The 15,312-nt window shown below is 40.2% G+C and overlaps 1 protein-coding gene across 2 annotated transcripts in view; it reads left to right on the plus strand.

Annotated features, from left to right (window-relative positions):
- Positions 1-9,452: 9,452 nt before the first annotated feature.
- STK17A (serine/threonine kinase 17a) overlaps positions 9,453-15,312 on the plus strand; it is a 45,022-nt gene continuing 39,162 nt past the window's right edge. Inside the window, exon 1 of one of the 2 annotated variants that reach the window (XM_050783415.1) lies at positions 9,453-9,909. In XM_050783415.1, the coding sequence (XP_050639372.1) occupies positions 9,533-9,909 (377 nt within the window). In that variant the 5' untranslated portion in view covers positions 9,453-9,532. Of the gene's footprint in view, positions 9,910-10,118; positions 10,283-15,312 lie in introns of those variants that run through there. The other variant, XM_050783416.1, reaches the window with a different exon arrangement.

A 15,312-nucleotide genomic window follows, 5' to 3' on the forward strand; every position in this document is an offset into this window, starting at 1 on the left:
TAAATCCCTTTAAAAGTATTGCATAATGGCCAGGCGCTGTGGCTCACGCCTGTAATCCCAGCACTTTGGGAGGCCAAGGCAGGTGGATCACCTGATGTGGGAAGTTCGAGACCAACCTGACCAACATGGGGAAACCCAGTCTCTACTAAAACTACAAAATTAGCTAGGCATGGTGGCGCATACTTGTAATCCCAGCTACTTGGGAGGCTGAGGAAGGAGAATGACTTGAACCCAGAAGGCAGAGGTTGCGGTGAGCTGAGATCATGCCATTGCACTCCGACATGGGCAACAAAAGAGAAACTCCATCTCAAAAAAAAGGTATTGCACAATAACCTATCAGGTAAATATATCAAAATTCATTTAACCATTATCTTACTCGGATAGTGAGAGTGTTGCATTTTCAACTCAACCACATCTATTCATCAATATTTACGAAGTGTCACTCATACACACTGAGGATATAGAATAAATGGTCCCTTCTGATCTATCTAGGAAGAAAGAAAGTATACACTTATAATGCAATTTGATAAAGACAAACTCAGGTTGATATTAAAACAGGTGGGCCATGTAAAATCTCTGATAGAATCAGGTATAGCATTCTATACGGAAAAACACAGATCAGAACAACACAAGGAAACAAAAAGCATTTATGTTTTTATCTTTCTAGTGTTTCTCCCCATTATCACTAACAATGGGCATTGAATTGCCCTAAAAATCTTCGCCAATTTTATTTGCAAAACTGAAACCCATTTATATTTCTCAAGAAAATATAAATTAAATTTGAACATTTCACTATAAAAAAATATTCTATTTTCTTTGACCTCTTTCTAATATAGTGTTGGCACACCTCTTATTATGTGTTCTTCATTTAGGGTATGATTTTTGTCTATAATATTTTTTGCAAATGTATTTCCAGTTTGTTTGCCTTCTAATTTTGCATATAATGTTTTTTGATATGCAATAATGTTTTAATTATTATTTTAAAAAAATCAAATTATTTTTCTTGGAGTTTTTTTCCACTGCTTTATTTCTTAGAAGTTACTTTTTGTTTCAGAAATCAGCTAATTGTCAAGGCCAGGCAAAGTGGCTAATGCCTGTAATTCCAGCACTTTGGGAGGCCAAGGAGGATGGATCATTTGAGACCAGGAGTTCACGATCAGCCTAGCCAACACGGCAAAATCCTGTCTCTACTAAAAATACGAAATTTAGCCAAGCATAGTGGCACACGCCTGTAATCCCAGCTACTCGGCAGGCTGAGGCAAGAGAACCCCTGCAATCCAGGAGGCAGAGGCTGCAGTGAGCTGGGATGGCACCACTCCACTCCAGTCTGGGCGACAGTGAAACCCTGTCTCAAAAAAAAAAAGAGGAAAAAGTCAGCTACTTGTTATATGTTATTTCTTTCTAGATTTTGTAGTTTTTGTTTTACATTTAATGATTTAGAAGATTTGGGGCTTCTTGTGGTTTCTTAAATATTATAACTCTATTTCAAAACTATTCTGTTATGTTGAGCTATCTTATTTCACACTGTATTTTAATATGTTAGGACAGTTCTCTCCTTACGACTTTCTTTTACAAAAATCTTCTAGCTACACTTGTTTGGATATTCTTCATGATGAACTCTGAGATAATTTTAACACATTCCAAAAGACATATTTTTGAGACTTATTAGAATTTTGTTAAATATATTGATTTATTTCCAAAGAATCACAGAATCTGATCTTTTCATCTATGCATCTCTCTTGAAGTATTTATGTCTCTTAGAATAACTACGCTCTTTAAAATAAAATATAAGCTTTATGCATTTTTTGTGAGGGTTACTTCTGCATGCTTTATTTTCATTTTATTGCAAATGGAATAGTTCCCCATTAGCTTTCATATCTCATTGTTATTATGTAGGAAAGCTATTGATTTATTTTTATTAAACCTAATTGTCTTTTAAAATGTATTAATTTTAATATTTTTCAGTTGATCCTTTTTTATTACATTTTACTTATTTATTTATTTTGTTTTATTTTGAAATGTTCTTTTTTGAGATGGGGTCTCACACTGTCGCCCAGGCTGGAGTGCAGTGGCACTATCCTGGCTCACTGCAACCTACGCCTCCCAGGTTCAAGCGATTCTTCTGCCTCAGCCTCCTGAATAGCTGGAATTACAGATGCCCGCCACCATGCCTGGCTAATTTTTGTATTTTTAGTAGAGACAGGGTTTCACCATGTTGATCAGGCTGGTCTTGAACTCCTGACCTCAAGCAATCCACCCACCTCGGCCTCCCAAAGTGGTGGGATTACAGGCATGAGCTATCACACCCAGCTTTTTTAAATTACATTTTAAAATAGCATTAATAGAAACAAGGTTTCACTATGTTGCCCAGGCTGGTTTCAAACTCCTAAGCTCAAGCGATCTTCCCACCTTGGCCTCCCAAAGTGTTAGGATTACAGGCATGAGCCAGGTCCAGTTTATTCTTTTGGATATTCTAGAAGTAGAATATAGAATTCTCTACATTTAACAATTGTGACAATTCCTTCATGACTACTTAAATTCTTCCTTTCCAATATTAATGCCAGTGTAGTCTTACAGCACTATTTAGGTTCTCAACTGCAACATTGAATAGGAGTGGTGATAGCACGTAGCTTTGCTGTGCCTCTGACTTCAACAATAATACTTCTGTAGATTTTTTTAGAGATGCATCTTCTTAAGTTTAGGAAATTCCTTTCTATTTTAATCAGTCATGAGTGGGTATTGCATATTATGCAATGTTTTTTCCCAGCATTTTCTGTCAACATAGATGAGAAGTAAATTGGCCAAGTTCCACCTATTTGTGATTGTGGCTTTTGGTTGTGGTTGTTGTTGTATATCGAAATAATAGAGGACATTTGGTTTCTTCCTTAATTCCGCTATGGTCATAGGGAATGCTCTATAGAATTTCAGTCCTTTAAAATTGTTGAAATGTGCTTTACGACCCACTACATAATCAATAAATATGCTTTTTGCAGCAAAATAATATATATTCTGTAGTGCTGTATTTGTATCATGTCAATTTTGTTCATTGTGTTGTTCAACGCTTCTATGTCCTTTCTATTTTTTTCCCTGCTTGTTCTATCAGTTACAGAGAGGAATGTGTTGAAAATCTCAGGTTGTGATGGTAGATTTGTATATTTGTCCTTTTAGTTCTGTCATTTTGTTTCATATATTTCAATACTATCTTTTTTAAGATAGCACTGAATTGATCCTTTTCACGAATGCATTTTATCTCTTACAATACTTGGCTTTAAAATCTACTTTGTCTAATATTTGTATAGCTACAACCAATTTTCTATTAGGCACAACAGGCATACATAACCCGGAGATATTGCAGATTCAGTTCCAGACTGCTACAGTAATAATATCATAATAAAGCAAGTCACACAAATTTTTTGGTTTCCCAGTGCATATATAAGTTATGTCTACACTATTCTATGGTCTATTAAGTAAGCAACAGCATTATGTCTAGAAAAACAATGTACATACATTGTACATTTTAATGAATGTATATGTGAAACAACATACATTAATTTTAAAATATACTATATTACTAAAAAGTACTATTGATCATCTCAGTCTTCAGTGAGTTGTAATTTTTTTGCTGGTGACGGGTCTTGCCTCCATGTTAATGGCAACTGACTGATCGAGGTGGTGGTTGCTGAAGGTTAGGGTGGCTGTAGCAATTTCTTAAAATAAGACAAAAATGATGTTTGCCACATTGATTCACTCTTTCTTTCACAGAAGATTCATCTGTAGCATGCAATGCTGTTTGATTTTACCCACACAGTAGTGATGCAGGATTTTTTTGCTCCTTAGCTAGGCTCCTTAGCCAGGCTCCTCCCCTGCATAAGATGCGAATTCCTGATGGCTCCAACCCATTCCCCCAGTGCTTGTGGGTCTCCAGTCCACTATGGGCATGCTCAGGCAAGTCCCCTGTGCAGGTTCCCTTATCTGCACAAAACATCTGATGTAAACACTTGTGGGGCGAGTTGGAGATTCTCTGGGGACCCTTCCCTATCTGCCTAGGCCTTTGTCTGCCTCTTGCCTCTATCAGTAGGACTTCCTTGCCACCATTTTATCAACTAAGTTTATGTAATACTCTAAATCATTTGTTGCCATTTCAACAGTGTTTACGGCATCTTCAACAGGATTAGATTCCATCTCAAGAAACCACTTTCTTTGCTCATCCGTAAGAAGCATCTTCCACTGAAGTCTTGAGCCCCTCAAAGTCATCCATGAGGATTGGAATCAATTTCCTCCAAACTCCTGTTAATGTTGATATTTTTTACGTCATCCCATGAACCATGAATTCTCTTAATGGCATATAAAATGGTCAGAAGATTTTCAATTGACCTTGCCCAGATCCATCAGAAGATTCACTATCTATGGCAGCTATAGCCTTACAAAATAAATTTCTCAAGTAACAAGACTTGGAAGTCAAATTACTCCTTGATCCATGGACAGCAGAATGGATGTTGTGTTAGCAGGCATGAAAACAATATTCATCCCCTTGCACATTTCCATCAGAGCTCTTGGGTGTTTGGTACATTGTCAATGAGCAGTAATATTTTGAAAGGAATCTATTTTTTTTCTGAGCACTAGGTCTCCAGACTGGGCTTAAAATGTTAGGTAGACTATGTTGTAAACACATGTGCTGTCATCCAGGCTTTGTTTTTCCATTTCTAGAGCATAGGCAGAGTAGATTTGGCATAATTCTTAAAGGCCCTAGGATTTTGAGAATGGTCAAAGAGCATTGGCTTCACCTTAGAGTCACGAGCTGCATTAGCCCTTAACAAGGGAGTCAGCCTGCCCTTTGAAGCTTTGAAATCAAGCCTGGACTTTTACTCTCTAACTCTGAAAGTCTTAGATGACATCTTCTTCCAATAGAAGGCCATTTCATCTACATTGAAAACCTGTTGTTTCATATAGCTCTCTTCATCAAGTACTTGAGCTAGATCTTCTAAATAAATTCCTGCAGCTTCTACATCAGCACTTACTACTTCACCTTGAACTTTTATGTTATGCAGATAGTCTCTTTCCTTAAATCTCATGAATCAACCTCTGCTAACTTCAAACTTTTCTTTGGCAGCTGCCTAACCTCTCTCAGCCTTCAGAGAATTGAAAAGAGGTAAAGCCTTGCTCTGGATTAGGCTTTGGCTTAAGGGAATCTTGTGGCTGGTTTGATCTTCTATCCAGACCACTCAAACTTTCTCCATATCAGCAAGAAGGCTGTTTCACTATTTTTATCAATCCTGTGTTCACTGGAGTAGTATTTTTAATTCCCTTCCAGAACTTTTCCTTTGTATTCATAACTTGGCTAGCTGGCTCAAGAGGTCTAGTTTTCAGCCCATCTTGGCTTTCTACATGCCTTCCTCACTAAGCTTAACCATTTCCAAATTTTATTTCAAGTAAAAGCCATGAGAATCTTCCTTTCACTTGAACACTTAGAGGCCATTTTAGGGTTTTTAACTGGCCTATTTCAATATTGTTGTGTTTTAGAGAATAGGGAGGCCTGAGGAGAGGAAGAGAAATGGGGGGCTGATTGGTGGAGCAGTTAGATCACACACATTTATCAATTAACTTTGCATGAGTGCAATTCATGGTACCCAAAAGCAATTGCAATAATAACATCAAAGATCAAAGATCATGGTCCACCATAACAGATATAATAGTAATAATAAAGTTTGAAACATTGTGAGAATTACCAAAATGTGACAGAAAGAAATGAAGACAGCATATACTGTTGGAAAAATGGCACTGGTAGACTTGCCTGATGCAGGGTTGCCACAAACCTTCAGCTTGTAAAAAAAGTAATATCTGCAAAGTACAATAAAGCAAATTGCAATAAAATGAGATATGCCTGTATTTACGTGGCATAATTCTTTCCATCCTTTCAATCTTTCTGTAGCCTTTTATTTGAGGTGTCTCTTAGAAGCAACATATAATTGATAGTACTTTTTAATTCTGTCCATAGCATTTGCCTTTTAATTGGAGTATAGATTCCATTTATATTTAATGTACTTGCAAAAAAAACTCCTGTTTTAAAAAATTTACCACCTATTTGCTTCTTTGCTTTTTAAAAACTTTTTTATTTTATTTATTTATTTTTTTTTTTTTTTTGAGACAGAGTTTCACTTGGCTGCCCAGGCTGGAGTGCAGTGGCACAATCTTGGCTCACTGCAACCTCTGCCTCCTGGGTTCAAGTGATTCTCCTGCCTCAGCCTCCTGAGTAGCTGGGACTACAGGTGCCTGCCACCATGCCCAGCTAGTTTTTTGTGTTTTATTTCAATAGAGATGGGGTTTCACTATGTTGACCAGGCTGGTCTTGAACTTCTGACCTCAGGTGAGCCACCCTCCTTGGCCTTCCAAAGTGATCATCTATTTGTTTCTACTTGTCTGAGTTCCTTTTTTTCCCTTTCTTGCATCTTTTAAATATTTTTTTATTATTCCATTCCCCCTTTTTTAACATGTTATTTATTCTTTTTCTATTACTTTTGCTGTTATTCTAGAGATTATAATATTCATTCTTGATGTATTAAAGCCAAGTACTTTTATCAATTCCTATACAATCCTAGGACTTTAGAACATTTTACTTTCATTTACTCTATCTCACTTTTTGTGCTATTATTGTGTATATTTTAATTCTACATATATTTAAACCTCACATGTCATTTTTATTGTTTTATACAAATTGTGTGTATTTACTTCTATCCATATATTAACGCTTTGATTGATCTTCATTCCTTTAGATGTCTCCATGATTTCATTTGGGATTATAGTCCATCTGCCTGAAAAACTCCTTTTGGAATTTCCTTTAATGTAAATCAGCTGATGATCTTAGTGTTTCTTGGTTATAAAACTGTCTGTATTTTATTTTTAATTTTGAGAAGCATTTTTACTGGGTATATAATATAGGCTGACAGGTAATTTCTCCTAGCGCTTTGAAGACATTTGAAAGTGTTTAGGCTTCCACTGGTTCTCTGAGAATAAGCTCTTAATTTTATTGTTGCTCATTTACAGATTATATCTCTGTTTTCTCTGCTGATTTTAAACCTTTTCTTTTTGACTTTGTTTCTCAGTAGTTTACAATGTGCCTAGATATGGTTTCCTTTGCTTGAAATCCTGCTCTATATTCATAATGTTTCTTGACTCTGAGAATTGTAGTTCATTCATTTTAAAAAATTTCCAGCCATTATCTTTTCAAATATTACTTCTTTTCCTTTTTTCTCTCACCTCTCTTCCTGATATTCCAATTACATGTGTGTTAGAATGTTTTACCACATGTGTTATAGTTTCCTTTCTGAAACCTTGTCTTTTATATAAAGATTTTATATCTCTTGTATTTAATTTTGCATATTTTGTTTTGCTTATTAGCTTCACTAATTCCTGCTTAAGTTGTATCTAATCTGTTATTAAACCCATAATTCTGTAGTAGTTTTAGTTAGTGTGGTTTTTTCTCCAATTCCAAAATTCCATTGTATTCTTCTTTGGAGTTTCCAGTTCTCTGCTGAAAACTCTTAATCTTGTCATTTAATTTCTTGAAGATATTAAACAGAATTATTTTAAGATCTGTCTTTAAACTTTAATATCTGGATCTGGTTTTTATTTCTGTTTTTTTCCCTTAGTTTTTAAGACAATTCTGTGTCCTTTGTTTAAATTAAGTTTCAGACATGGTGTATAAAATATTATATGCATAATGTGTGGCTCTGGATGATGCTCTTTTTCCCCAGAGTGAATATTTACTATTGCCTTTGAAGCTGGTCTTCCGCCCCTTGGGTCTACTTCCCTTTCATCCAGGCCCCTAGGGTATAGCCCTTCGGAGTCCCAGCTGAAAGCCTAGTTGCTTACCAGCCCCTCATCCTAAATAGGCCCTAAACTCCATTTTTTTTTCTCCCCAACCCCATGAGATGGCTGAAAGCTTTGCTTACTTTCTCACTCTTCCAGCCATTGCTTTAAAATCATCGAATACCTCATGGGAAAAGTGGCAGCTTTCTGAGCTGCCTATCTTTCCAGGATTTCAGTCATCCAAGTCTTTGCTGGGAGAGGAATTTTTTAACTTTTGCCAACTTTTCTGTTTTTTCTTAGTGAGAATGTTGATCACAAATAAACTAATATTATCAGTGCCAGAAGCAAAACTCCGAGACAGTTTGAGCAGAGCAGTGGCACGATTTGATTTCGATTTTTTTTTTTTTTTTTTTTTTTGAGACGGAGTCTCACTCTGTTGCCCAGGCTGGAGTGCAGTGGCGCCATCTCGGCTCACTGCAAGCTCCGCTTCCCGGGTTCACGCCATTCTCCCGCCTCAGCCTCCCGAGTAGCTGGGACTACAGGCGCCCGCCATCACGCCCGGCTAATTTTTTGTATTTTTAGTAGAGACGGGGTTTCACCGTGTTAACCAGGGTGGTCTCGATCTCCTGACCTCATGATCCGCCCGCCTTGGCCTCCCTAAGTGGTGGGATTACAGGCATGAGCCACCGAGCCCGGCCTGGTTTCGATTTTTAAAAGATCACTCTCATTGCCTTGAAAATGAACTATGCGGCATTAGGGAGGAAGAAGGATGGAAGCAGGTGGTCCAGTTAGTAAACTATCACAGTAATCCGGATAAGAGATAACGGTGGCTCAGGCCATGGTGGTAAGGTGGAAATAGAGAGAAATGATCAAATGCCGCATTGACAAACTGCAGATGGGCATGAGAGAGGAGTCAATGCTCATCCCAAGATTTTTGGCCTGAAGAGTTAGAAGGAAGGAGATGAAGAAAACTGAGACGGGGAAAGCTGGGTAGGAGTGCATTCATGAAGACCAATCAGGAACTCACTTTTGTGTATGTTAAGCCTGAGATGCTAATTTGACATCTAAGTGGAGATGCCAAATGCATAGTTGAATACACCATTCTGAAGTTCAGGAAATATTTGAAAGCTAGAGATACAAATTCTGTAGTCATGAGCATATAGATGGTAATTAAAGTAAGACTGGATGAGAAGACCTCTAAAGTAAATATAGGGACGACTACAGACGATATAATAGTGTCTATTTCAAAGGGCTGGCGTGCAGGGTTAATAATATTTATACAACTCCTGCCTCCAGACCCCTCCCCCAGTGTACGGAGATCAGGGTCTCATCACCCCTTCCCACCACGTGAAGTCCCGCTTACAGCTCAAATGCCTTTTATTAACCGAAGGTCAGCTTTTGTGACTCAGATGCTCAACAGGTGCACAACTCTGCTAACGCAGTAGGCAGTCCTGGCCAAAGGGTGGTGCTGTGAGTCGCCTCCAGCCTCCGGGCCGTCCTGAAAGCTGCACCTTCTCCCCCTGAGCTGCAGAGGGCGCGCGTGAGGCATCGGGCGCTCAGGACCCCGCAGGAGCTCAGCGAGGGGGCGGGGCAGCCACGGAGTGAGGCTTGGACGGGGAGGGGCGGGGTTAGGTGCGGGGCGGACGTGGGGTGGGGTTGGCCGGGGCCAAAAGCAGGGCGCAGGGCAGGCGCGGGATGGTCACGGGGCGGGGCCAGGCGCGGGGCCATGGGCGGGGCCGAGCTGCCGGTAGCCTGCCTGCCGCAGTCCGAGCGCCGCGCTGGGGAGAGCGGGTGTTTGAAGGCTCCGCGGACCGGCACTAGGAGCCGGGGGCGGGTCCGTGACCCTCCGGCTTCTCGGAGCGAACAGGCGGCCAGGAAAGAAGCGGGCCTGAACACCATGATCCCTCTGGAGAAGCCGGGCAGCGGCAGCTCCTCCCCAGCCGCCACCTCAGGCTCGGGCCGGGCCGGCCGGGGTCTGAGCGTGCCGTGCCGGCCGCCGCCGCCGCCACAGGCCCGCGGGCTGCTGACAGAGATCCGCGCCGCGGTGCGCACCGAGCCCTTCCAGGACAGCTACAGCCTGTGCCCGGGGCGGGAGCTGGGCAGGTGAGGACGGGCGGGGCCCGGCGCGGAACCTTTCCGGACGCGCGGGGCGGGACGCGGGCGCCGATAAGCGCCGGGGCCCCGGCGGCGAGCCTGAGGTGGCGTTGCTGCTGCCGATAACGCGCTTTGTGACTTGGCACGAACTTGGGTGCTGACGGCGAGTAGGGCAGCCGAGTCGCACCAGCGCCTCCCCACCCCCACCACGCGCCGCGCCCAGCGAGCGAGTGATGGTAACTCGATGGCGGTCCCGGAGGCGCGGACACTTTCCTCTCCTCAGCCCTTTGGTTCTCTGTGGCGTTTCGAATGGCGATTTAACGAGAGAAGGTGCGGACCGCGCTCTGCTTTTCACCCCGAGCAGCGGGTCTGAAAACCAGAGGTCTGTGGAGCCGGCTTTGCTTTTTTCCTTCAACTCTTGCGACTTTCTTGGTCTCTCTGTGTGGTTTTAATAAAATACAGCATCCGTTGTGACAGCTTCCTTTGCACCGGTGCTCTGTTACCTTGTGTCGGTCTTCTGCTGAATTCATTTTCGTTTTCTTGGTTGGTTTTGTGCCTTTTTAGTTCTAAAATATTTAGGTCCCTTTGCCTCGAGTTAGATTGGTTTCTTTCGTAGGCGCTTGGCCCTTTTCTCGCTCTTTTTACTTTGCTGGGAACCGATTCTTCCCTTCTCCCCTCACCCTACCCTAGCCCACCGTTTTTTTTTTTTTTTTGTGGGAATAGGGAGAGCTTGTCTCCAAAGTTGCAAGTGCAGGCTATTCGGATGCTTTACATTTTGCATGCTGAAGAGGGGTGATCGAGTGATTTTTGTGGGATTTGGGGACTCTTCCTTGAGAACAGCTTTGGGGGCAGACTTGAGTTCATATTCGTGCCCTGGTTGCTGTGTTTTCCTCTGGAGGGGTTAGACTCCCCAGCCTCACTTTCCTCATCTGTAAAATCACTATAATGATGACACTACCTACCTCAGAGGTGTCCTGAAGATGCCATGCCTGTCAAGCGCATACCACTGGGCTTGCCACATGGCGTTCAGTAAATGTTCTCATTATTGCCAGCATTTGTCATGGTTGCAAAATAGCACCATGTTGTAATGGGAAAGGGCCTGACAGTTGGAACAGCCTTCAGCTGGGGTCTTGAAAAGGCAAACAATGTAACATTGGTTGTAATGTTAAAAACACACTGCCTTACACATATTAAGGTAACTTTTGGAAATAGTTTTTTTTGGGGGGGGGCGGGGTAGGCAGTGTGGAATCCTACCTTAACAAAGTCTTACTTATTCCTAAATGTTAACAAAAGGAAAAATACCTTTCAGGAGCAAGATTTACTTCACTGCTAGGCCCTAGTTGACTGGATCTGTGCATACTTTAATTGTGACAAAAGGTGAAGGGAACTATGACTTAGCTGTGTATTCTAATTTGTCGACATTCCAAACATTCTGAAGTAACCCATATTACCCGAAAGAAGGAAAACTGGACGGGCACAGTGGCTCACGCCCGTAATCCCAGCATTTTGGGAGACTCAGGCGAATGGATCACCTGAGGTCAGGAGTTCGAGACCAGCCTGGCCAATGTGGTGAAACCCCGTCTCTGCTAGAAATACAAAAATTAGCTGGGCGTGGTGGTACATACCTTTTCTTACATAAATTTCTTTACAAAAGGAGTAGGTCATAAAGCAGCATAACAATGCAATTATTAGATAAATACTTGATATAAGAGCCTGGAACTGAAAAATAAAATTAAATCTATTCTTTTCCTTGTGGCACCCTTTTTTATCGCATAGCAGTTTAATGCAGTGCTTAAGAATATTGGCTTTGGAGTCGGACAGTGTGAGATTGAATCTTGGCTCTTACTAGTTATGTGGACTTGAGTGCATTACCTAACCGCTTATTGCCTCATAGGGTTGGTGAGAGAATTAAGTAAAACACATAGCCTTAAGGCTGTGCTTAGCTTAAGGGAAGCACTCAGTAAATGTAATTCATAGTGTAATTCAATAAACGTTATTATTTTAAATGTAACCAAAAAAGAAAACCTGCACAATCTCAAAATTTGCCTCTATTTCTGGCAAAAGTAATGAAGTCTCAGGAAGTGAAAGTTCTGTTTGTGCTATAAGCAGTCCTTATTTAAGGTTTATAAATTTTGCCTGTATTTATGGTTTTAACATATAGTTAAGTGTGTTTTTGCTTGATCTTTGATAAGGTAGAAAACTTATTTTTCCAACTATTAACTCTGGTTGCATTTCTGATATAACTCTAATTAATCTCATTCTGATAAAGAACTTGCAGAATACTCGTTTATATTTTAATAATGTGGGAAGAAAAACAGATTTTTTTTTTTTCATTTTATTCTGTGGCCTTTCATTTAGTAAAATGCAGAAGGGGTGTGAAGAGTTAACTGTTCAAACAAATAGATCTTTTTCAGGTGCTACTGTGTTATCACAGATCTAAAATTTTCAATGAGATCACTGTTCAAAGAGAATTTTTTCAATGGTCAACATTGATTCCAGAGTAATGACAGGATGTGATGTTGATCGTTTTAAGAAATGTCACATTCTTTCATGTCTCCAGTAAAGTCCATAGCAGCATAAGTAAGAGTAAATATATGATGTAAAACATTGTTTTATTACTTGGAGCTTGACTGGTTATTCCTAAGGCTTGTTACTTTTCTTTGAGTCAGGATGTATGCCAGTGTAAACCATATTGACGATTTCCTTACTGGGGCACACAAGAGAAATGACCTTGGGTTCTGAGAATTTTTTCACATTGATTTCCCTTGAGTTTATTGATAATATAGGAACAGAAAGATGTTTCTAGGAACTTAAAGATACACCAATTTCATATCAAATGATTTGCCTTACATTTGTTTTCATTATCTAGTCCTCAACTGTAATGTTTTTAATATACTCATAAATTTTTTCTTAAAAAAAAAAAAAAGCCAAAAGAACACTTTAAAAATATCGATGCATGCTAATAGTTGGATTTTCCTAAGGCAAAACATTACAAATACAAGTTCCCATCTGAAACAGGTACTTTATAAGTGTGCAGGCTTTACAGTTTTGCAAGCGCTTTCACATGCATTATCTCATTGATTCTCACCACAAGGCTGTTTGGAAAGTCCCATTTTTCAGATGAGAAAACAAAGACAGAGTTTAAGTCTTGTGAGAGATAACAGAGCTGGGACTCCTGACTTTGAAATCATTCTCATTACACCACACATATTTTTCAAAGAATAATCTGTAGTCATATCTTACGACTAAAGCAATTTCATATCATTCTAATGAAAGGATATGTTAATGAGTTTGACGTTGGAACAAACATGGTCAAGCTTCAGTGTCATATAGTTAAGTCACCACTGAGGCCTTGAAGTAAATTAGGGATGTCCTATCTCCTTCTCCTCAGAGCAGTAGGGGTAACAGGGACAAGAAAGGATTTTTTTTTTTCAGAGAATAAGAATATTCAAACTGAAAGGGGACTCTGGGTGGGTATTTTGGGGACTGTGTATCCTTACCTAGATTTATGGCTGTAGGTAATAGCTTCAGTTTTTGTATCTGACAACAACTTAAGCATGTGTCATAAGTTATTTTTTAAGAAATAAAGACCTGGCCGGGCGCGGTGGCTCAAGCCTGTAATCCCAGCACTTTGGGAGGCCGAGACGGGCGGATCACGAGGTCAGGAGATCGAGACCATCCTGGCTAACCCAGTGAAACCCCGTCTCTACTAAAAATACAAAAAATTAGCCGCGCGTGGTGGCGGGCGCCTGTAGTCCCAGCTACTCGGGAGGCTGAGGCAGGAGAATGGCGGGAACCCGGGAAGCGGAGCTTGCAGTGAGCGGAGATCGCGCCACTGCACTCCAGCCTGGGTGACAACGTGAGACTCCGTCTCAAAAAAAAAAAAAAAAGAAATAAAGACCTTTATTAAGTAATATCCATGCAGAAATTGCTTTGTTTTAACAGAGATGTTATTTAAGATTTGACAACTCGTCATTAGTTTGAAGAATTTTATTTACAAACAATTTTGGATAATCTGATACTTTGGATGGATAAAAGAAAATTGGCCATATTTGTGGTTCAACAATAAAGTTGCTTGGAAAGTATGGCTTCTGCTCTCAGACAGGTACTTTAAGTCAGTCAGCTGTTCAATTTTGAAAAGTTCATGCTTAAAATGTTAAATTAATTTAAAATACATAAATTTAAGAATTTGAATTTTAGTCTCTTCATAAAACTATAGATGACACAGTTTTATAAAATCTGATTATTGAACCAAATGCATTAGAAAACTAAGTAGCTATAGTCATTGAGTCACCTCTTCAGGTAAGTAAGAAGTTAACTAGATTTCTTGAGAGAATTTATACATTATGTAGACTAAATAGCTCACCCCCAGAACTCCTGTTCTATGATTTTTTTAAAAATTATCATTGGTTATATCATAGATCTGAAATTAATGCCAAAATCAATAAAAATAGCCACTGATTACTGATCATTTGCTGAATGCTACACACTTTAAAGATGCAGTTTTGTATAGTCTTCACTGCCCTGTATGGTAAAGTGCCATTGATCTTATTTTACAGATGAGGAATCCCAGGATCCAAAGGATTAATAAATTGCCGAGTATTACACAGGTATTAGCCAGAATTTAAAACCAAGTTTGACTTGTAAAGCCCTGCCTTTTCTTATCACGCATGCTAATGTCTTATTTGAATGGACTCACTGATTTTTATGCCTAGGGTCTTTTCCTTGATCCTTTCAGCGGTAAGGAAGACAAAATCCATTCTAGGTGTTTCTTGAATGGAACTTCTTTACCTTTAAGACATCACTCGGCTGGGCGTCGTGGCTCACACCTGTAATCCCAGCACTTTAGGAGGCCAAGGTGGGTGGATCACTTGAGGTCAGAAGCTTGAGAGCAGCCTGGCCAACATGGTGAAACCTCATCTCTACTAAAAATACAAAATTAGCCGGGCACGCACCTGTAGTCCCAGCTACTCGGGAGGCTGAGGTCGGAGAATTGCCTGAACTTGAGAGGCGGAGATGATGCCACTGCACTCCAGCCTAGGTGACAGAGCGGGACTCTGTCTCAAAAAAAGAAAAAAGACATCACCCCAGTGTAATTAGGCAAATACTGTACTTATGTATCAAGTACATAAAGGCGCACTACCATAGGCTCTGGAAGCTATTCCCAATGTAACAGATCGATCACTGTCCCCTTATAGGCAAGATGATATGCCACTGGAAGGTCTTATGGGGGAAATAACATTTCAGTTGGGCTGTAAAGAATGGGTGGAATTTCAGTAGTAGTTACCATTGTCAGTAAAACACCAAGTCAGAGCGGTAGAAAAATTCAGTGAAGAGAGAATAGCAAATAGTCCAGTATATTAAATGTCATGAGGTTAAGTTGCCATAAAACCTTTATTTAACAAAATAATA

This window comes from Macaca thibetana, chromosome 3, assembly GCF_024542745.1.
Source record: "Macaca thibetana thibetana isolate TM-01 chromosome 3, ASM2454274v1, whole genome shotgun sequence".
Classification (NCBI taxonomy): Eukaryota; Metazoa; Chordata; class Mammalia; order Primates; family Cercopithecidae; genus Macaca; species Macaca thibetana.